This window comes from Trichoplax adhaerens, genomic scaffold (genome assembly GCF_000150275.1).
Source record: "Trichoplax adhaerens TRIADscaffold_9 genomic scaffold, whole genome shotgun sequence".
Taxonomy (NCBI): domain Eukaryota; kingdom Metazoa; phylum Placozoa; class Uniplacotomia; order Trichoplacea; family Trichoplacidae; genus Trichoplax; species Trichoplax adhaerens.
The window spans coordinates 59167-81356 of NW_002060951.1; the positions used below are offsets into that span (position 1 = coordinate 59167).

The 22190-nt window shown below is 30.7% G+C and overlaps 3 protein-coding genes across 3 annotated transcripts; 2 read left to right on the top strand and 1 right to left on the bottom strand.

The window, feature by feature from the left end:
• Positions 1–383: 383 nt before the first annotated feature.
• Positions 384–1561, bottom strand: TRIADDRAFT_58792 (uncharacterized protein; the record flags this gene model as incomplete). The annotated part of the gene is made up of 4 exons (XM_002115013.1): positions 384–475; positions 877–941; positions 1333–1454; positions 1520–1561. The coding sequence occupies 4 exons, from the start codon at positions 1559–1561 to the stop codon at positions 384–386; spliced, it is 321 nt and encodes a 106-aa protein (XP_002115049.1).
• Positions 1562–5100: 3539 nt separating this feature from the next.
• On the top strand, positions 5101–13123 carry TRIADDRAFT_58793 (uncharacterized protein; the record flags this gene model as incomplete). Its single annotated transcript, XM_002114820.1, has 18 exons — positions 5101–5167; positions 5750–5791; positions 5892–5965; positions 6133–6216; positions 6351–6517; positions 7557–7622; positions 7698–7821; positions 7964–8063; positions 8299–8357; positions 8974–9016; positions 9537–9597; positions 9923–10042; positions 10149–10191; positions 11269–11383; positions 11561–11654; positions 12124–12193; positions 12286–12389; positions 13012–13123. The coding sequence occupies 18 exons, from the start codon at positions 5101–5103 to the stop codon at positions 13121–13123; spliced, it is 1545 nt and encodes a 514-aa protein (XP_002114856.1).
• A 2205-nt stretch (positions 13124–15328) lies between these two features.
• TRIADDRAFT_58794 (uncharacterized protein) lies at positions 15329–21682 on the top strand (the record flags this gene model as incomplete). Its single annotated transcript, XM_002114821.1, has 15 exons — positions 15329–15380; positions 17084–17157; positions 17290–17373; positions 17511–17680; positions 17890–17955; positions 18028–18151; positions 18589–18690; positions 19072–19136; positions 19361–19462; positions 19758–19800; positions 19954–20068; positions 20451–20538; positions 20653–20722; positions 21180–21283; positions 21571–21682. The coding sequence occupies 15 exons, from the start codon at positions 15329–15331 to the stop codon at positions 21680–21682; spliced, it is 1371 nt and encodes a 456-aa protein (XP_002114857.1).
• Between the last annotated feature and the right edge of the window lie 508 nt (positions 21683–22190).

Below are 22190 nucleotides of genomic sequence, written 5' to 3' on the forward strand. Positions count from 1 at the left end.
CATTGCTGCTTATTATGCTACTAACAGTCATTTAAATTATCATAGCAGTACTCTTTTGTTTTATACACTAATTTTTGGTAAAATATAACATCAATCGTATACTCCTCAAAGCTATTTCTTACTTTGATCGAAAAAAAACGACTTTATCAAAAAAATCTTTAGATTACCGGATTTTACTGGTCCATCTTCGCGGCAATTATCACCATTTGCATAATACAGTTGTCATGGTAAGCTAAGAAATCAGGTTTTGATCATTTTAGTTAACTAACTGGATTACCGTGTTATATAAATTATGGAAAAGCTGCGTTAATATTTATTGCCAACTACTAGGGCATTTTCGGTACTGTACATTGTGCCTCAACAATGCCAAGATATTTCACCAGTTATGGCCTACCATCTTGGCTATGAGCCCAACAATACAGCAAATTGCAATGTATCCCTGTCTTGGTATGAGATTTTTGAAAATTTTTGCTTCCTACATTTATAAAGTATAAAAGTTGTTATAATTATTACTGCAACTACCCAGTTCATCAACTTTTTGGACTACTGTGTATCTTACCATAACTTTCTAGGGCCCATAAAAATGGAATAATTTCCACAATACCTTTAGCAGAGGTACAACAGCTAAACACGATCCATTCTGCTCGTTTAGCTTTAACAATAGCTACTTCATAGGCACTCAATTAATGTAATATTTATCATCTAGAAGGCAAAAACTCTATAATTTATTAACTAAAGCTTTGATTTATATAGCTGTTGATTCATTACTTGATTAGATTATTCAAACCAATTATCCTCACTTCGATTGGTTATCAGTCTTTAGCGGTGTTACTATGGCTTATGCCTTATGCGTTATTTTTATGGGGGATGCCTTACCTTTATTACACTCTTGTAAGATTTGTAAATCAAGCATAGCATACCAAGATAATTCCTTCATAAATCTGATAGTAACATTTAAATACTATAGTGTTTATAGCCGGATTTTAGTAATTAGTAAACTTAGATCATGTACGATAATTGTGACAAAAATTTATTACAATCCAATTTCAAAATTATATATTACGATACGTATGTAGTATCAGATTAACCGATTTCGAGATAGCTAACTATCAATTTGGTTAATTTTTGCATTTGAATAATGCTTAAACAATAAATGCAAAGTTGGTGGATTAGCTCGACGACTATGTGGCGTTTGGCAAGATGAAACTAGCTGTGATTTTACAAAATTAGATAAAAAGACACGAATAAAAATTACGTAAAAGAACTGCAATTCTGCTTTTATGTTAATAGACGAAGCGTTAACTCAAGGGAGTAATATTCTAATTGCCATACCTGTGATAAATTTTGTGATAATATAGATTAACAAATTGGGCAATCGATCTTGCTGCTTTCATCCTCATCTTCTTGATAGCCTTATTTAATCCAAAGGTAGGTTGTTGATCTTTGATAAAAGTCTATAATTAGATTTATAAACCAAACACTTTCTTATTAACAAGAAGTCATCACAAAAACATCTTACATAGAGGATAACTGACGCATTATAACTAGTATTATTACGCATTTGTGCCGTTACAACTTTTTTAAATTCTGCAATTTGATCAAAATTTTTCAAAAGGCTTTTATAGCGGTAATTAGCTATGGAGCCGCTTTTGCCGATAACATTATGGCCTTACTTGTATCTCTTATGGTTTATCGAGCCGGTGTAAATCCAGCAATGTGAGATTATTTCTATTGGCTAAACCCTATTATTCTCTGATACTAGCAATGTAGAGTGAGGAAATATAAAGTTTTCTGCACCGTTCATTCAAAAATTTTAGTTGTGCTATCGTCACCAGTACCTTACATATGCAAATATTGCTATTGAGTACAGTCATAGAGGCTAATCATATCTATAGTTGATTTCTAATCAACTTATTAACTCTGTCCTTTAGGAATTTCAAGATTCCAATTCCGATGAATAAACCAGCAAAAATTATGACCGTTCTCATGATAATTTATTTCATTTCTGCTGTAGTTTTAGATATTGTTAATGTTGCTATTTATCTATCTAAAAAGTAAATTACCTTAACATGGAGCTGTTAACTCTAGCTATGACAAGTACAGCACTCAAATTAGATGTATAAATCACAATATTACCTTTTAAGCAAATATCCTTAACTCTAAATTACAGATATTTTTATATAAACTGCTGACTGTATTCTGACATTGTAAACCTTAAATTTGAATTTCCACTCCGTTAGTCTTTTTACGGTGTTTTATTGCTTATTTATACCGAAATAACTTCAAGTAGAAATTGGATAATATGAGGGTTATAATATAATTTATACAGTAACTTTATAGTAATGTATTTTTTCTTTAACATCTGGCTATGCAAAACATAAGCTATTGCTAGTGTGCTTCAGTAACAAAACAACTAGAAAATATTTAGATGTTAATTTTAATGAAAAATTACCTTGCTAGTACGGTATTAGGTTACATCTAAAATAATCGAATAGTGAGATAGAATATCTAAAAATTGATGTTCTTAAAATGATCTATTAGATATTGTAACGGAATTTGTCGTCTTATACATTACATTGTTTATTTATGTACATAAATAATAACTTAATCCTTAAAAGTATAAAAATCTTTTTTAAAATAATTACTTAGTATGTGTTACGAGCTAGGAATAGCCCTAACTTGCAACAAGGATTGAGAAGATAATTTTTACCGTTTACTACTGTTATTTGGAATACCAGGTAATTTGTATACCAAGGCAGATAGGGTTTAACACAGGAAGACCTTCAAGACTTACTAGAAAATCATAATCTAATTTATTGTCGGCGAACTCGCCGTTTATGTAGGTTTCGGACCTAAAAGTGGTTTAGCTACATAAGTCACCTCGTCTATTAGAAATTAACCAAATTAATACCCTAAAGACACTCTATCTATACAGATTAGATACAACCTAATCCTATTAAATTTACTTTAACATTAGTAAAATAATTAATACTTATTAATAATTTAACAGATACATATAAAGCTATCCTACTAAGACATTTCCTCTAAACTTAGGAATTGCACTTTGAACCTTAACAACCTTGGAGATGATAGATATAATTCAGTTTAGCTGGTCGGCAATTACTATTTTAGTCTATGTAATCCTAAATTAAGGATATCAACTTTTAACCTCTAAAATTACAATTAAGGAGACAGCAAAACATTTCTGAGATATAAGCATATATAGAACGTAAAATAGAAATAAAGTATATCTCACGAAGATTACTTTCGTGCCAATACGTCATAATAGCCAGTAGCATGTCGCAAATTCGATTCGATTACTAATATCATATCGGTGTTTACAATAAACTCAGTCCTCGGTTTTGCAAGCTTATATCATGGTATTGCTTATACAAACTTATTGTTCTCTATATCAGATAGCACACGATTTTGGGAATAAATAAATGATACGGAATCCAAGTACAGATTCAACGCATATAATTAGAACATGAGAAAATTGCTATGATTTTCTTCCTTCTGCTCTAACTCTGAAATTAGTTAATAAATTCTGATCGTTCATCAACCTAGTAACACAGTGTTATCTGAATGGGTAGATTGTGATGAAACTGTTGCTAATAATAACAGACAGGTGGTATATCTTTTTGTGTTAATACCAAATTACTCGAAAGTGCCTCGACTGGAGTAAGACCACATGAAAGAAGTAGTTTTAAGTGACTGGGTAAATAGTAGGGGAAAACTATTTCTGACTATTTTTTAAGCGCTATAAGACGAAGAACTTTATTCCAGTTTGTTTCATATAGCAAGGCTATTCTTTAATCTAGCTATACAGACCATCTAAAATTGTTGCCAGTCATACAGATAGATCAAATTATTTATTTACTATCATAAACTACGAATCTCTAAAGTACCCCGGTAGTAACCCTAGATGAATTAAAGGCAGTAGAAAAATAATTCAGAGTTCACTACAAGTACGACATGATTAGGATAATAACATAAGGCACATTACTGAGAATGATTAACAGAAAAGCCTGCTCATCAATCTACCTACAGCTTATTTTCCACAGTGTTGTCAGTAGTTGAAAATATTACGGATAATTATAATAATAATCTGATAATCACACTAGCCCGTATCTTCACTTGTTGCCCATTATTTCCCAAATTAGATCCACATTGTTAATCAAAATAAGAGAAAGAACCAGAACAGATGTTTACGGTTGTGTTTGATCTGTCCTTACATGTATATACACATGGTCGTATGCTTCGTCTATCTACATCCGCAGGTACTTTTGACCTTTGATTCTACATGGCGTAGGAGTTACTAAATTGTATAACAAAGACTACCCATATGGATTGAAACTTATAAGTAGGAACCAACTGCTGATAAAACGGTAGAGAACACTTAAACCTTAAACCTTCGAATTAATTTGTAAGCTATTATTTACACACATGAATAAAGATTTATAAATTTCCTCGCTACTACTAGGTTCTTTGGTATTGACCTATCTTCACAAAATGTATAGTTTATTACATAAACTTTATTCTATCTTTCAGATTTTATCCGCTTCAGACTACAAATCGTTTTCGTATGATCTTACCTGAAATTAAAACCCAGAAGGTGATATATCCTTGGAGAAAAATTTACACAAGTATATGTACATTTATGTAGTGTATTTAGAATATACTGTAACTATATTCTACTCTTAAATATAAACATATTGTATTGCTCTTATATTTAGACAGATCTACAGTCCGCTTAGTCTACATTCATATATAGACTACTGTATTTAGTTATTACGGTACTCGCTGTTTTCTACAATCATCTGCTATTTTGTAACCTGTTATGGTATATGTTGTATCTACTTCCACAATCCTATTCTCTGCATGTGCTCTATCTTTAAAACTATAAATACCGGCGATTTCTACCTCAGAGTTCATTAGCCTCTCAGTTAGTCTTCTAGTTAGTCTCTCACAGTCTAATACTTCTACTCGTTACTCACGACAGCTTGCACGCTGATCTACCGTAACTACCTCACTGTACTTCACATTACTAACCTACAATAAAGCATAACTTTTATAAACCCTTCGTTGCAATAATTGTAAATGGCGACTAAATCTCAATCCTCTGAGATATCGAATCCTCCATCACAATTTACAAATCTATATGCGAGTGAGAACTTGCTTTGATACCTTGATATCCAAATTTTTTTATTAATTTTTACAGTTTTTATTTGACTTCCTTATAGACTACAAGATAAACCTTCTACTAGCCCTACGTCGGTATTCTATCAATTTAATATTTTGTTTAAAAAGCAAAGAGTAGTCTCATTTACTAATGGTGAAATCACATGGTCGCCTTCGCCATTTCTTTGACGAATACTACAAATATTTCATTATCTGTAAGTAAAAAAAGTTTCTAGCTACATATTATTATAAGTGTTTGTATTTAAATAGCGGAAAAAATCCCTAGTATTGACTACTTGCACGATATCTAACAGTCTATGTTCCAAATTACATATTAATTATACAGCAATTTGAATATTCGTTTTAAATTAGTCTTCGAAATTTCTAGAGCTTACAATATTACGGATATATGAAAAGATTATCTAGGTACCAGCAATTAAATATATCCCTTCTTACTAACAGTTATTTCTGTTTCCCAATCTTTTTTACAAATTGACTTGCCCTGGATAATAATTATTGGCGGCCTTTTTAAAATATACTACTTAACTTGCGCCAACTGATGATACAGATGGATATTATATGAGTGAAAATGTCGTTGGCTCACCAGGAGGTAGGAAGTGTCGATGTCGGAAGAGAATTGCAGACGAGTTTATGCATTCATCTGATAATTATAATTTGTTAACCAACTTTTCATAATATCATCAATATAGCCATACCCGACGTTATTGCTCACTCTGGAATACCACCGTTAATTGTCAGCTTTGCGATTAACGCCATAATGCAAGTATGTGTTAAAAAGAAGGAAACGAAAAAATAAACTTCATAATGGATCATTCTAATAAATAATATTACGCTCCATGCCTAAAAATTGATATGGATACCGTATACCTCTTTAAATGTATGCAATCACGACTATTTAAATTTTAACACTTTTTTTTAATTATTGGCTAGGGTTCACTGCTCTTTGCATTTATGACATTGATACAGCAAGCTCGTATCATTTTATTCGCCAACATCGATATCTATCAATCTAAGGTAAGATGGCAAATTTATAAATACGAGTAATGCTGCGCGAGTATGTGCCTAAAATCTTTTCGATTGATAGTTTAAACTGCTGAGACTATAGATATAAAAGACGCTAATATATCTTACGGATCGAATTAAAACAGGGAAAAAATAATGATGAAGAATTACCTATGCTTCCACCCATAAGCTTACAAGAAATTGATGAGAAAAATGAAGAAGATCAGTCAGCAGTAAATTGTAGCTCAATTGGTGGTATATTTCTACCCACTATTGGCCAGTATATGTTCAGCATTCTCGTCGTATTTATTCTGTAAGTTTGCCTGTCTAATCTTCGAAGTATGACTTACAGATCGGATTTGGTCCGAGTTTAATTTTCCTATTAAAGATTTTTGTTAAACCAATTCCTTGTTGCTGTCAATTTTTGGCCTTGGCTCATTAAACTGCTAATTTGTAACGCTACTGCAATACGATAGAAGTATATACAATTATTGTATCTAGAATGTTGCTTGAAATGGCATATATCAATATCTTGTGATATTATTTCATATGTAATTTACAAGTGAGCTAATTACCTTAACATTTTAGTGATACCAACAGCTGAATTACGTAACTCTTTCTCACCTGTATACACCCCAGTCGTAGAATCGGTGATTTCTTAATCTAGCCATTGCCGGAATAATGATTGCGCTGAAAGTGGTACTAATTGCCATTAATAAATAACTTATTAAGCTACTGCTGTAAAATGCATACCATTGTGATGGTAGTTTGTAATTATTAATTGGCTTATCGCCATCCATTTCGATCTATGTAGACAATTGGTCATATCTAAAGCTAATTTATTCGCTACATAATGCAGCTAAGAATCCTATTAATCGCCGTTTGCTTATTGAACACAATTGACACCAATCATGGTTATTCTGTTTATTCACAAAATAGTATGTCTCGTCGCTATTATTGCTATTTTGGAACATTTGCCATATATAAACCTTATTATTTCGTAGTTTATGCAGCGAGTATAAAGTTTATATCTATATACCCTTTTACTTTCTTGACATTACTATAACAAATATGAGCTATCATCATTAATTTTTCTTATCAATAGACAACAATTTTAAATAATCGATCTGCTGTAAGCCTCAAAAATTTCCCACTTGATGCAATGGCATTGATACTAATATGCCTTTTATTAATTTAAAGACTGTTGATATTACTACGATTATCATCAGACTTTATGAGATGATGAAGTCATTTACTGACTGAAATCACTAACTACGTTAATTACTTTTTTGCCTATGTTAGCTAGCAATGATGCCTCTCATTTTATTTATTTAAATTTTGATTTTTTCTAGGATGGGTGCCCTTGTTGCTGATACTTTAGGAGCGTCACAGAGTTTAGCATCAGTGATGAAGATCAAGTATACTAAACAAAGTTGAAAGAAAAACTTTAAGAATTATCGTTGTCTATAACGGAAAATAATTTTACATTCTAGGCCAATCTATGTTGTTCCATTCTTTCTTTGGTTATCGGCAATCCTACCAATTATTTTTGTTCGGTTTTTTTATCTATCGCTTCCTATCCTGATTCTTATTAAATATATCTTAGTTATTACCATAGTAAGTAGATATTATAGTGAAGATAACGAAAATTGTGCACCTAATTTTTACAGTTATTTTAAAGACTTGATAATCTATAGGAGATAAAGTAGCGTAAGTTAATAATACTGTTATAAAGTTGTCGATGCCATTCTTTTCTAAGATTATAGGTGCTCTATGCGCTGGAAATAAGATCAACATCGAGCCGCATACAGACTGGAAATATATTGGCTCTCCAATGCTCTTTATAACCTGCACTTTAGGTTAGCAAACTATTACATTTTTATTTCTCACTAAGGATGTTAAGATCCAGACAGACTCTTAGCCTAACTTCTAAATAATATAATTGTAGTTTGAAATAATATTAATAATACATTACTGAATTGTATTAACTCCAAAAGTAGTTTTCAGGTAGGATTTAGTAACCTGCATAATTAGATATTTAACTGGGCAAATAATAGTAGTGTGTATTTACCATTCATATCATTCAATTGACAGGAGCATACGAGATTTTGTCACCATTTGTTTTCGTCCATATAAAACTAACAAAGAAAGAGGTATGTGATTATTTAAGCTCCAGGTAGCTTAATACTTGAGACTTAGCACTTTTTGTCAGAAAATAGAAAGATAAATCTGTGCTCTTCTTCATGCCGGAATTTTTCTAATCGATCGATAATCTAAGTAGCAAGTCATTAATAGAAATATTTGCCACAAATCAAAATATTTCCTGGACTGATTAATTCAATACGAAGATGAAACAATTCCTCTAACAGTTCATTCGTGTGCAATTAGAATAATTTCTTCTATTTTGAAATTACTGAATTTAATACATATTTCTTTAATAATTCCATCAAGGTTACTCTTTTTTTCCTTACTGTTGTGGCTGCTATTGTTTCTGTTTGTTTTTTCCAATCATTATGGTATGTCGAATTGTTTCAATGTAACCTATTTATCTAAAATAGTTTATACGAATTTATATTCTAGATAAATTGACCAGGATATCAGCCTGTGTTTATTAGCTTAATATTTCAAAATAAGTTTATTAACGAGTTTTAACATACGTCAGAGCATTTTATTGTGATAGAGGGTTCGAAGAGTCGGTAGCTACGGACTTAATAGCCATTCACAGAAAATATGAAAGGGATTTTAATAAAATTATATAATGTATTATAGATAGTAGCGGAGGTACGATGCGTTAGTTATGGTAGATCAGCGAGTAAGCTGTAGCGTAGTAACTTGAGGAAGTACTACTAGTGCGACTAGTGTAACTGACAAATCTGAGGCAGAAATCATCAGTATTATAGATTAAGAGATAGAACACATGTAAAGAACAGGATTGCAGAATTGGACATGACATTTATCATAAACGGACAGTGTAATAGCAAATGATTGCAGAAAACAGCGAAAACTGTAGGTGCTATAAATAACTAAACATAACGAGCTATATTTGAGTATAGTAGAAATCGACTGTAAAGCTCTCTATACTCGATACAATACAAATTGTATATATTTAAGATTATGCTAAAGGCTACAGTGAATTCTAAATACACTACATTTATAACCAAAAGCCTTTAAAATATTGTACTCTTTCAATTACCAAAAGTAGTAATTGCTTCGTAAAAATTCTGTATTAGACCATAACAAATAATCTACGGTACTGTACATAGGTAAAGGAATGAATCTATGTACAAGACCATGAAGAAACTATTGCCATAATATTTTATTATAAATTGCAGATTATGTTAAGAGGATAATAATATCTGCTGGCGATAAAATATTTAGTAGCAATCATTATTGGTTTGACAACTTTCATTGTAATGCTAGCGCCTATAATGTCTTACCGACAGTTTCTCATATCAATAGTTAACACTTGGTAACTAAAAGCTTTGAAACAGTATTTATTTCTTAAGAATTAATAACATTGATGAGAGGGCACAAATTCATATATAAAGTAGAAACTATAATCTTCGACGAATATATGAAGATTAATCCGTATAAAACTGTGCAAAAACTAATGTTATAACGTTTTATGTCAAATTACCTATTAATTCTTCCAAGTATTAGCATTTACCAATATTAAACATGTAAAATATTACTTTTATAATCTTCCTCATAATATTAGGGCATACGCGGTTTTACGAATAGTTCCTCAAACTTGCCAAGATGTTCCACATTCGTGGGATAGTCAATTTAGCATAGCGGATAATTCAACTCATCCAAATTGTAATATTTCGCTCGCCTGGTAGGTCAATAATATTTAGTTAAGTGATTTTAACCGGCCTATATTAAATTATAGAAAGTTTTAAATTACAGTTTGTGATTGAACGGCATTGATTATATTACTCTAGGGCCCATCGTGAAGGAGTTGTATGCGCAATACCAATGTTACGGGTATGTAAAAGTACTGAAATAGTTGTAATAAAAGTATAAATTTATTTAGAGAGATCCCAGGCATAATACGATCATCAAGCATAGATAAAAAAATATGCGTTGCTCTGGTATAAGATTATTTTTAACTATGGACATAAAAAATAGTATAGCACGGGAGCGATCATGCAAGTATAAGACTATGTATTAAAGAACTATACCCAATTACGCATAGATTTGTTGCTGCGGATGTTTATAAATAGAAGAAGAATTTTAATGTAAGACTATTTTCAGAAAGTCATTCAGGTGGTGATATTGTGTAGGATATCACATTAAAGAAGAATAGTTGTAGCATAAATATTTGGTTATTATATAAAGCCATGCGTATAACCAGTATTTCCAGATACATCAGCAGTAATTGTAAGACAATGTAAATCTATTTTTAAGAGATTCATGAATAGTGCTACTGCTTCAGATATATAATGGTAGTGGAATAGTCTCACCATAAGTATAAGCTAGGGTGTAAATCACTACAACTATGGACATTTAAATATAAGAGAAGAGTCGTAATATTACGCTGCAACTAAGAAATTATGAATAGGAAATTATTGCTGCAAGTACTGCATTTAAATTACTGTATATATTGCAAGACTATTTTTAATGAGTTTTGCCTGTAGTTAATAAATTGCTAAAGGTACTGTATTTGAGGTTATTTTTACGATATCAAACATCGATATCAGATACTCTTTATGGGCTGTGGAAATAACACCATTGCAAGGGGGTATATGAAAATAGTAGAATGATTTTAGCATAGAATTGAGACACTTTCATGAAATTATGTGCATAGTACCAAAATTATGGATATCTAGAAAGAATAATAGAGTCCCTATCTAATTACAGTAACTAATCATTTAAGACTCGGAGCCAAATGATTCTAAATCGGTGATATCAAAGTATTTGAGGCACTAATACATTATTATGCTGTTACTTTTTTCTAGTAAGACTACATTGGAAGATAGAGTTAATTATTTCAGTAAAATTTTATCCTCGAAATAGATACATAAATGCAAATCATACATTTTATTTTATTGAAATTTTTAGATTGTTCGTGCCTACTACCCAGAGTACGACTGGATTGCTGTATTAAGTGCCATTACCTTATTTTTGATGATGACACTAAGTTATATCTGTAATACTTTGACTATGGCCAATGTTAGTAAGTATCAATGTCTGAACATCTTTGCAAAAAGCATTTACTTTGTATTAAATTAAGAAAACATTAGAATTAATATCTGATACTAGTTGCAGTCATGAATATACTCATATACTTATGCACAGCCATTACATTTACCTAACAAATTTACCCTGATATGTCAACACTGATCAAATACAGTTGCAGGCATTATAATGTCTTCGCAAGAAAAGTTATGGGGAAAAATACAATATAAACATGACGAAAATACTACCCAGAGTTATATACGTAAAGAGTAAGTACCGCTATAATATAGTCGAGAAGTTAAATTGGGCAGTGCGATCTAGTAATTCAATATACGATAGCAGTATAGCTAGCGTAGTTAATCTGGAAACATTAGACCTAATTATTGATAAATTGCTGAACTATGGTAACCAAATGATAGAAGACATTTCGTCTTGATGGAAAGAGGACTCTTTGATGATAATAGATCAAAAGTGTTAGAACTTAAAATTTGACAGTCTTTCTATTCAGCGCCATCATTACATTATTAGCAGCTATATAACGATTGATCAATCTTGATAAATTAAAGGTTTAAACTTAACAATGAATAAAAATTGTTTAACTAGTATGTATCATATACAAGTAGTAGCATTCTTGTCATTTCCATATCCATACCTTTGACAGCTGGATACCAATGACATCGTTTTGATTGAACAAAAAATTGAACAACTACTAAAAATTATGGTATTTGAACTTATTAGCATTTATAGTATAACGGGCTACCTTATTATTACCACCTTGATATTTTTAGCAGCCTTTTTCAATCCAAGGGTAAGATAAATTTGGTTTTTGGAATACTTTGTATTGGTAGTTAATTTAAAACTAACCATTATGATAACTATGACTACAAAATAATATTACAGGCATTTATTATCATTCTTCAGTATGGAATGACAACCGCAAATAATATTATTGGAGGAATACTAGTACCAATTATGGTCATTCGATCTTATTTTAGCCTTGCCAGGTTAGATAATGCTATGAGTATATAGTCCAATCAACATATGAACTTATTATTAGGGCTGCGAAACGAAATAAAATTAACTTACTTCAAAGTGGAAAATATTATAAGTATTAAAATCTGTAACGATAAATGAAACACTCATTTATTTGAAATCAGGACGCGCAATGCAATATTTCAGCGTCAATTTTACACGCCAATCCGTGCTGGACTATTTGTAGTATTAATACTTAACTATATGAAACAACAAGTGCAGTTAAGATTGGAATATAAAACGCTAATAAAGTAGCATAGATTTAAATTAATATACATCATTCTATCAATACTGCTTTTAGTAGTAATCTTTATAATGTACAATCAATGAGCCTTTCCAAATATTCTTAAAATTGTTTAGATGCGGTTACTGATTTTATCACGCTAAAATACGACATTATATGCATAAATTAGATACATATTTCGGTTTCTTATTGTATTACATCGGTAGTAACCTTAAGAATTATTCAGATCGAGTCTTATTAAACCATAATTGAACTCACTTACAAAGTTGTTGTAGCTGTTACATTTATATCAGCATACATTTGCTGGTTGATATTAACTACTGGAATTTTCTGTTTCTTTTTGATTGTAGACATTTGGCAATACCAGTGCCTATGAATATAGCTAGTTACATTTTATTCGGAATATCAACACTCTTTTTCTTATCGCAATTAATTTATGCTATTGTAGCACTTGCTAGCTAAACATGCGTAGTGTAGTCTAATTAATTTTAGGTCCATCATATAATCTAGATTTGCATCATCTTAATTTTAATTCTATTTCCGAATGGATGTAATAAATGGAGACACTCCAGATTAATATTACAATCCCAATGTCTTCAACGCATCACCAGTCAATCAATAGCATATAGATAGTCGAGAGTATTACTAATGCTTTACTATTATCATTGAAATTTTTTGCGTAGTATGATTTTAAATTATTTTCTACCTAGTGTAGCTACGGTACTATCATTATGATCATTATCATTCAGAATTGTTAGCATACCAGTAGAAATCGTCGAATAAATTGTGCAGTATTTCTGTTCTTGTTTTGATGAATTTGGCTATTAAAAGATGGAATTAGATTAAAGGCAATCTAATTAGTCATATAATACGGTACACGAGTATTTTCATAGAGCTAACAACAACTATTATTTTGGTGTATTTATATTTCTCGGTAAGCAAGCCAAGAATGGGCTCAGTTTATACTAGAAAATGTAGAAAAATTTCCCTAACACTGTACAGCATATTCTTTAAAATCACCTTTATTGAGTAAAAGGTATGAACTATTTTACAGATACAGCCTGAAGTACTTAATTATTTATTCCAAGATGATGCAGTACTCAAGATCATCTCAGATAATTATAATTACGTACTCGCAGATTCTATTACAGACAATACACGATAACATCTTAGCCTACATCATGCGTACGTAAAATATTAACGTATACTGGTTACATATACCGGCATATACAACTGTCTTTGGGTGAACAATTTGAGAAGATAACTCATAATAGATAATTTAGACTTACAGTATTGTTTGCTCTACAGTATGTCCTTCTATATACAGTATGCATAGTATAAATGTTGTGAATCTCACTCCTACATATTACTTGATAAAATGCAGCAACGGAAAAATAAAATCATGCCTTAAAAGGTAGAGGATGGTGGGCTTAGATTTTGTTTAGTAGAAAGCTTATATATAGTAGATACAGTCATGCCACAAATCATAATTATTGTATAGAAGAAGATATTATTTGTTCTTAATGTATTTTTACTACTTTATTTCATTGTTCATCATACTCATATTTTGATATGTTCTGATATCATATGATATATTTTGATCCTTCATATAAGTATTTATTAATTCTTTTTGCCATGTGTATAATTGTAAAAAGCAAGAATGGAAAGATAGATAGGCTCATATCGTAAATGAAGAAAATCATTATAATGATTTACGAATCAATGTATAACTATATCATCAATTATTTATGAATTATAATCTGATTCTACTGTATTTTTCAGAATTTAATTTATCCATCGCCAATATTAAATGTACATGTCTTATTATATTATTATTCTAGAATTTACAATACAATCGATACATACATACGAATGTAACATAATAGAACATCTATATCTTGCTTCGAGTATGAGAGAGTAAACTATAATGATAAAGGATAGATTAATAATTAAAAGTGAGGAGAAAGGATCGCATATAAATATTTTTGGGTGAGAAAAAACATTTCCATAACTAAGTCATTAATCATACTACCTTGGAATACGATGTTAATCGGTGAAGCAATTAAATTTTTAATACATAATTATTCTGTTAATGCTTTACTATGATGGAATTGAAGTCTAACCGATACATCTTATTTAGAATTCTAAGTACATATGTATGTTGTAGCTAAAGCCGGTAATATGGCTGACCACTTTCATATTAATTCCTACAAATCAATACTTATGTAAAATGGCTATAATTATACGATCATGCAAGGCTAATATAACGACGATACGATTTGTATGGCAAGTATACAAGTTCTAGTCTCGGTAATAAAATGTCCAGGTAGTCATGCACAAAAATAAGACAAAGGTCAATTCCACACCTCATGATGAAGTGATTGATACATTAAAGAGCCGAGGATGTGTTGATGGTATCTTATTTAAGCACAGTAATTCAATTAATTAATGACGTAATGTACGTAAATACTTATAAAATATTATAATCGGATTACTGAATGTCTAACTACGATCCTTAATGGATTTCTAAGTCCATGCATAGCTCCGAATTTTTATTAATTATAATTCAGTTATCCATATGGTTATAACAAACTATCAGTAAGTCTGCCATAGCCATGCTTTACAATAACTTACAGTCCTGGAACTATTCCATTATAGCTTGATAACATGGCTAATCCTTCTGCTTTCTGTGGCGAATATTTCAAATATTTTATCGTCTGTAAGTGCACAATAAGTAACTTTGTTATTCATTTAGATCATCATATTGATATGAAGTTAGAATTAAATAAATCATAATAGAATTTTCTTCAAGAAAATCCTTAAGTGACATAAAGTAGATCCTTTTACCTAAGGTAGAGACAGGCTAGGCTACTTTAATCCCGAATATGTTTTGGCGGAGGTATGTTCTGGTCTACTACACCGACAGTAATAAGCGTTCATATATCGATTGATACTAATATTTCTCGAGAGATCTATTAAGTTAAACTTTGTATACCATTCTAGTGACTATTTCGCAATTATTGATCGCATTTACCCTGTATAGTGCCTCATACGAAGTACAGAATAAAGATGTCAATTTATAGTACTTACTTTTGCTATGACACTGCTACTTATCTATAGCAAATGTAAAATGCGGACTGTATCCAAACAGTTTAAAATAATCCTTGCTGTGATGGAGGGTTCGATATCTCAGAGGATTGAGATTTAGTTGCCATTTACAATTAGTACACCAAAGGTTGTATAAAGTTATACTTTGTTTTAAGTAGTAAAGTAAGTACAGTGAGGTAGTTACGGTAGATCAGCGTGCAAGCTGTCGTGAGTAATGTGTGAAGACTAACCAGGAAACTAACGATTTCTGGGGTGGAAATCGGCGGTATTTGTATTTTAAAGATAGAATACATGCAGAGAATAGCATTGTAGAATTAGATACAACATATACCATAACAGGTCACAACATAACTGATGATTGTTGCAAACAGCGAGTACTGTAATAACTAAATGCAGTAGCCTATATATGAATGTGAAGTAAGCGGGCTGTAGATATGTCTAAGTATAAGAGCAATACAACATGTCTATATTTAAGAGTAGAATATAGTTACAGTATATTCTAAATACACTACACTTGCATATGTTGGGTTTGATTGCAACCTTTTATTTACACTAGATGGCTTTTACTTATGCCTATACATCTCGTCTTCGCCGGGAGGTAAATATATTGGGAAAGATTGATAAATTATCGGAAAGTCCAAGTCTTGCCAAGTCTACATAATAGCAAGTGATAATTAAAGGAGTGCTCAAATATTCCTACGACAGCTTCAAATAATTATAATTTGCCTTTAGTAGCATGCTACTCAATTTATAACTTCGCTATTTCGAACAACCCAAAATTTGTAGCTAATTTTTTTTTAGTTCTAATAGAAATTTCGGTATCATAACTATTTTATTATAGCGATTTCAGCTGATTAAAGTAGTAATCTACATTAAATTTGTACTAGTAATACGAAATAAAGCATCATGTGAAGTAGAATAGTCGCTGGGCTAATTAAAGTAATTATAGATGATTACCGGTGTGATGAAACGTTGTACTTCTACTATTAGTACTAGGTACATTAGATACATCTATTTAATCTTAACACATCTTATAAAAACCAATAGTAACGATATTTAACTTTGACGATATCGAATACGATCTTTAAGAAGGCTCTCAATAGTGCATACTTTGCTATCATCTATCTAAAGAGGTCTTATCATTTATTAATATCGATTTGCCTATTAAAAACTTAGCATTAATTTAGACCGCATCTAGTTGCCTAGATAGCATCGCTATATTAGAACTATCACGATATGCTATATGAAGCGGATGCTAATGAAATTAGTACCGTGCGATAATTTCAATAATCAAAACTTGCATGATCGATGTAGCTTTGCCTTCTGTTGTTGATCTTTCTGGATTACCACCACTCATTGTGAGCTTCTGCTTAAACATTGTTCTCCAAGTAAGATCGCTAGAATATTGTAAAATCTTACATTATTGTATTTTATGATTAAGAAGTACGCTAGTCCATATGCTAACTGATCACGTTAACTATCTACATTGGTTATTTTTATTGAATTTCTTATACAAACAGAGTTCTATCATTTATGCTTACACTACATTAATGCAGCAAGCTCGAATCATTATTTTTTCCAGCCTAGATACTAATCACTTACAGGTAGGCATAGGCTACTAAATTTTGTCATTTCTATCACGAAAGCGTGCTATACTCTTTTTAAATACTCTTAATTGTATGCTGTGAATTAGCATAAGCACAGTACTCATATAGTAAATATTCTAACTCTATCAATCAAGGATAGTGATAAGGAAGACGAAAATTCTCCAATACTAGCGCCGATCAGCTTTGAGGAAATTGATAAAAAAAATCAAGCCAATAAAGTTCTTGTTACTTCTAGTGCAATTGGTGGTATTTTTTTACCAATTTTCGGTCAAATCATTTTTAATCTCTTCGTTATTCTGCTCTTGTTAGTTTCAAACCTATAGTTTATCAAGCTACTTAACTTTATAAAACTACATGAACTAGATTACCTTTTTATTGCGCACTCTATATTGTGCATTTTAGTGAATAAAAAATAAACGATTTTTATGATATAGAGTTATTTATTACCTTTACGAAGGACGAATATAGATATTTCTATGTCTAGAGTAGTTGAATTTAATATATTTTTTTCAGTATGCCACCTATGATTTCGGCTGCATTAGGAGGTTCTCAAAGCTTTGCAGCTTTGATTGGAGTCAAGTAATACTATTGTATAAATATTCTTTACTTTTGAGTAAAATTTAATTATAATTTCAATATTTTCCTCTATAGCTACAACTACATTATCGGTCCATATGTATGGATTTTTGCTATTCTATCTATGATTGCCCATCGTGTACTACATTACTCTATACCAATTATGGCAGGATTGAAATATGTCTTATTGTTAACAATTGTAAGTTGTGTTCAAATTAATGTTGGGCAATTTTTTAAATGGATAAATATTGAATAAGATACCTACAAATTATTTAAGCATTTTCTTGAATTAAATTTTATTAGAGTGATGCTTTGTTTCTTATAACGTATATTTACGGATAATGAATGTTATGAAATTTTTAAAAACTAGATTATCGGATGTCTATGTATTGGGAATAAAGCTGATATTGTAGCACATACTAATTGGGATTATATAGCCTCTCCTCTGTTATTTTCAACATTTACAATAGGCAAGTGCATGAGGTTACTTTCCTAATTCAACTGCTAATGAAAAATAACCTACTGTATATTCAAGATATAGACATTTTATCGATCATTTTAGTATAAAAGTAAGATTCACTTTATTGCTGTTATCATTTTTTTAACCTAGGTCATACATGTATATTGATTTTATAGTATCAATTTATTGATTCATGTTTTAAATTTTATTTAAATGCAGGGGGTTTCGAAATTATGGCTCCTACTATGTTTGCAAGTATTAATCTAAAAAAACGAGAGGTAAGAAATTGTACGGGGTAAATGACAATGTATTTATCGGAAAATTGGACTAGTTATAGTAGTAACGACATAGAAAAATAATAATACATTTGTCGGTAAATTGGGCTAATTAGGGCAGTTACGATGTAGAAAATAATTATGATGTTAGCTATAAAGAAATTACACTAATTTATAATTTTATAGTGTACTTTGCATGCAATCGATGTATGATTGCGTTCCAGTTACCGTTTTTGAATATATTTGATTCAATATTATAAAAACATCCTCAACAGTGATGAATACTAATGGATTACATAACCTAGTAAATGTAGACGGAACTAGGTAGAGAATTATTTTATTCCATTTTCTGACTTTTAATTAAAAATCATTTAAATAATATAGATTATTTTGTTCCTGGTCGCTATAATAAGTGCTATAATTACCATTGCATTTATTCAAGCTCTGTGGTAAGTATAATACTATGTAATTCATTTTAGCTATAACATGTGTATCTATATAGATTTTTAGATAAAACATATGATAAATAAGGTATTTCATTTACTATAAGCGGTATCAATTACTACTATAAAATTATCATAATTAGTTGCCTTTTTACCTTATATGATTTACTTATATCCGTACTTCGGAGAAATTGAAAGTTTCCTTCTTTACACGGTGATTTCATCTGCAGGACAGCCGCAGTTTTAAGAATAGTACCGCAGACATGCCAAGATATCCCATATTCATGGCATGATCAATTTGGAATTGTAAATGACACCGATAGTCCTATCAGGTGTAATATTTCGCTTGAATGGTATGAGCCTAACTATTTTACTTTGCTTTAATATAATTTATATATAGTATTAACATCCAGAAGTAAATATGTCGTTATAAGATATGGAAAATTGTGAAACTGTTTATTATGACTTATTCGAATATGTACGAGTGTGTGCGTATAGTTTGGATATTAATGGAAAATAAATTTCATACACATAATAGCGACAAAAGATACTGCATACTGTTTTTGGTATAGTATAAAGCTAACATTTTATGCGATACTGATTAGTTGATTACCTTGGTTAATTTAGGGCGAAAAGGCATGGAGTTCTATCCATAATACCCATGATGAAAGTAATTTTAATTAAATACAAATTATTGACTGTAGTATATATGATAGCATCAGAGAAAGCTGTTAATGTTCGATGTTATTGAATTATACTATCTAATTACTATTATAGCTAATAGGTCAACCTATTCATTTTTTTAATTCTAATACTAACATAGATCATTAAAAGCCGTTATCCGGAATATAACTGGATTGCATCTTTCTCCGCTGGAACTTTATTCTACATGATGTCAATCAATTTTATTTGCAACGCATTGGTATTAGCGAATAACAGTTAGTTTTTTAGACTATGACCATCGATGGCCGAGGAACTACAATTAATATAAATGCTATTTTTATAAGTCTTAGATATTATTAAGTCTTGTTGGTGTGATATCTATCGGTATGAAACATCGTAGGTGCAGTATTATTAGTTACCGATGCATATCTATATCTTATACAAATTTGACCATGAATGCCTTATAGCATGGTTAAGATTGTATTATATAATGTAATCATATATGTTGATTCCTATTGTTTGTAGATAACATTGTAGATGTTTCTTTACTTACACAGTGTATGCACTATCAATTATACCGATATGTGAACTCATTCACTAAATATTTCTGCGTGATTTGCGAAATTTAAGTATATTTTGTGATTGATTTCAATATAGTAACAGGTGTAATTACCTTTATGCAAAAATTGTTTAATCGTAAGAGACTTGAAGATGCTTCTCGTAAAGTTGATATCGTTAGTACAGAGTAAGTAGTTTACATGATGAGATACAAAATAAGCCGATAATTAAAATGCTTTTTTCCGTAATTTAGCTTCATATTTAATTAATCATTTTATTACATTCAACGTTTTTCAAATAGCCTCTACACTATGATAGGGTATTTCTTGGTAATCGCAATCATATTCTTAATAGCTTTTTTCAATTCTAAGGTATTGTCTCGATTCATATCAAAACTAGTTTGTTTACCATGATTGTAACATTGACTACACTATGTATGCAAGTAGCGAATGTAAAATATTATAAATAATTGAAGAATTACTAAAATTGAAGCCTTACTATAAACAACAAATCTATAAATATATTCATTTGTTAACTTCACGCTATGATAAATTAAATAATACGAATGTTAGTGTTGATTAATTAGATCTGTTTTGCAGCTCTTTCATAACTACACTAATAAATTAAAAATTGTCTTCCACTAAAAAGTAGTTCCGAATTTGATTTAAATAAACTTGAATATTCACTTCAAGATAGATATCAGAATAGAATAATATCGTAATTTTGTAATCATAATTAATACTCGTATTATGCAGAACTATAATATTGAATAATCGATCATAATTTTTTAAGTTATGGTAATCAATCATATCGGTTCTTTAATGCCAGGCATTTATTGTAGTGTTAGCCTATGGAGCTACGTCAGGAAATAACATCATTGGTGGGATTGTCCTTCCAATAATGTTTGTTCGTTCGCATTTCAGCCAAGCAAGGTAATTTGAAGAAATGTTAGCCAAAATATTTTTTAACTGAATCTATTTGCCTTAGCATATATTGATATATACCTATGACATCATGCAATATTAAAATAGCATAAGCTATATCAAGAGACTACGTACAATTGCGGACAATATGATTGCATTACATTACACACTAGATTTAAATGTTATAAATAGACGTAGCTAACCGAGATTACATTTGATTGATTAAAAGACTCAAATTTGCATATTTACAGAGAGTTCTGATGATTAATATTAAATTATTTTATTTTACATTGCAGGCATTTGGAAATTCCTCTACCGTTACATCCTATCGGATACATCCTGTTTGCCATAGCTGCTATTTATCTAAACGTGCAGCTGGTTTATGCTATCATTAAATTGGCGAGTTAACTTTTAACATACTAATATACCAATGAGTAGCCAATTTTATCAGCTGAGTATATTTGGCAGACTTTTGCCTGCGTATACGCGTATGTGCATTTTCAAGATGTAGTCATCCTTGAATTACCTCATACACTCGACAGTATATGTATGGATGTCTTAAATCGTAATAAAAATGATGAATACGTAGCTGTGCAAGTAAGTGTGCATAAAGGGCGCATCTTAGTCTACTACTAAAAGCACAAATTTACTGTTAATAGTCAATATTAAGGTCTAAACTGCATCCATTTTGCAGTATGTATTTAGAACATGATCGGTGCCACTGAATTAGTAATTCACTTGTAGAAATGGAGACCAACGTTATGAAGAAGTACCTAATAGCGTCATTAGGGAAGATGTTATTTATTGACCCGTGGCACCCCTTTCAAGTTTGTGGTATTGCATATTGCACACATACGAGCATACTACCAATCTGAAGTATAGGTTTAACAGAAAATGATTATAATACGGTTTCAAA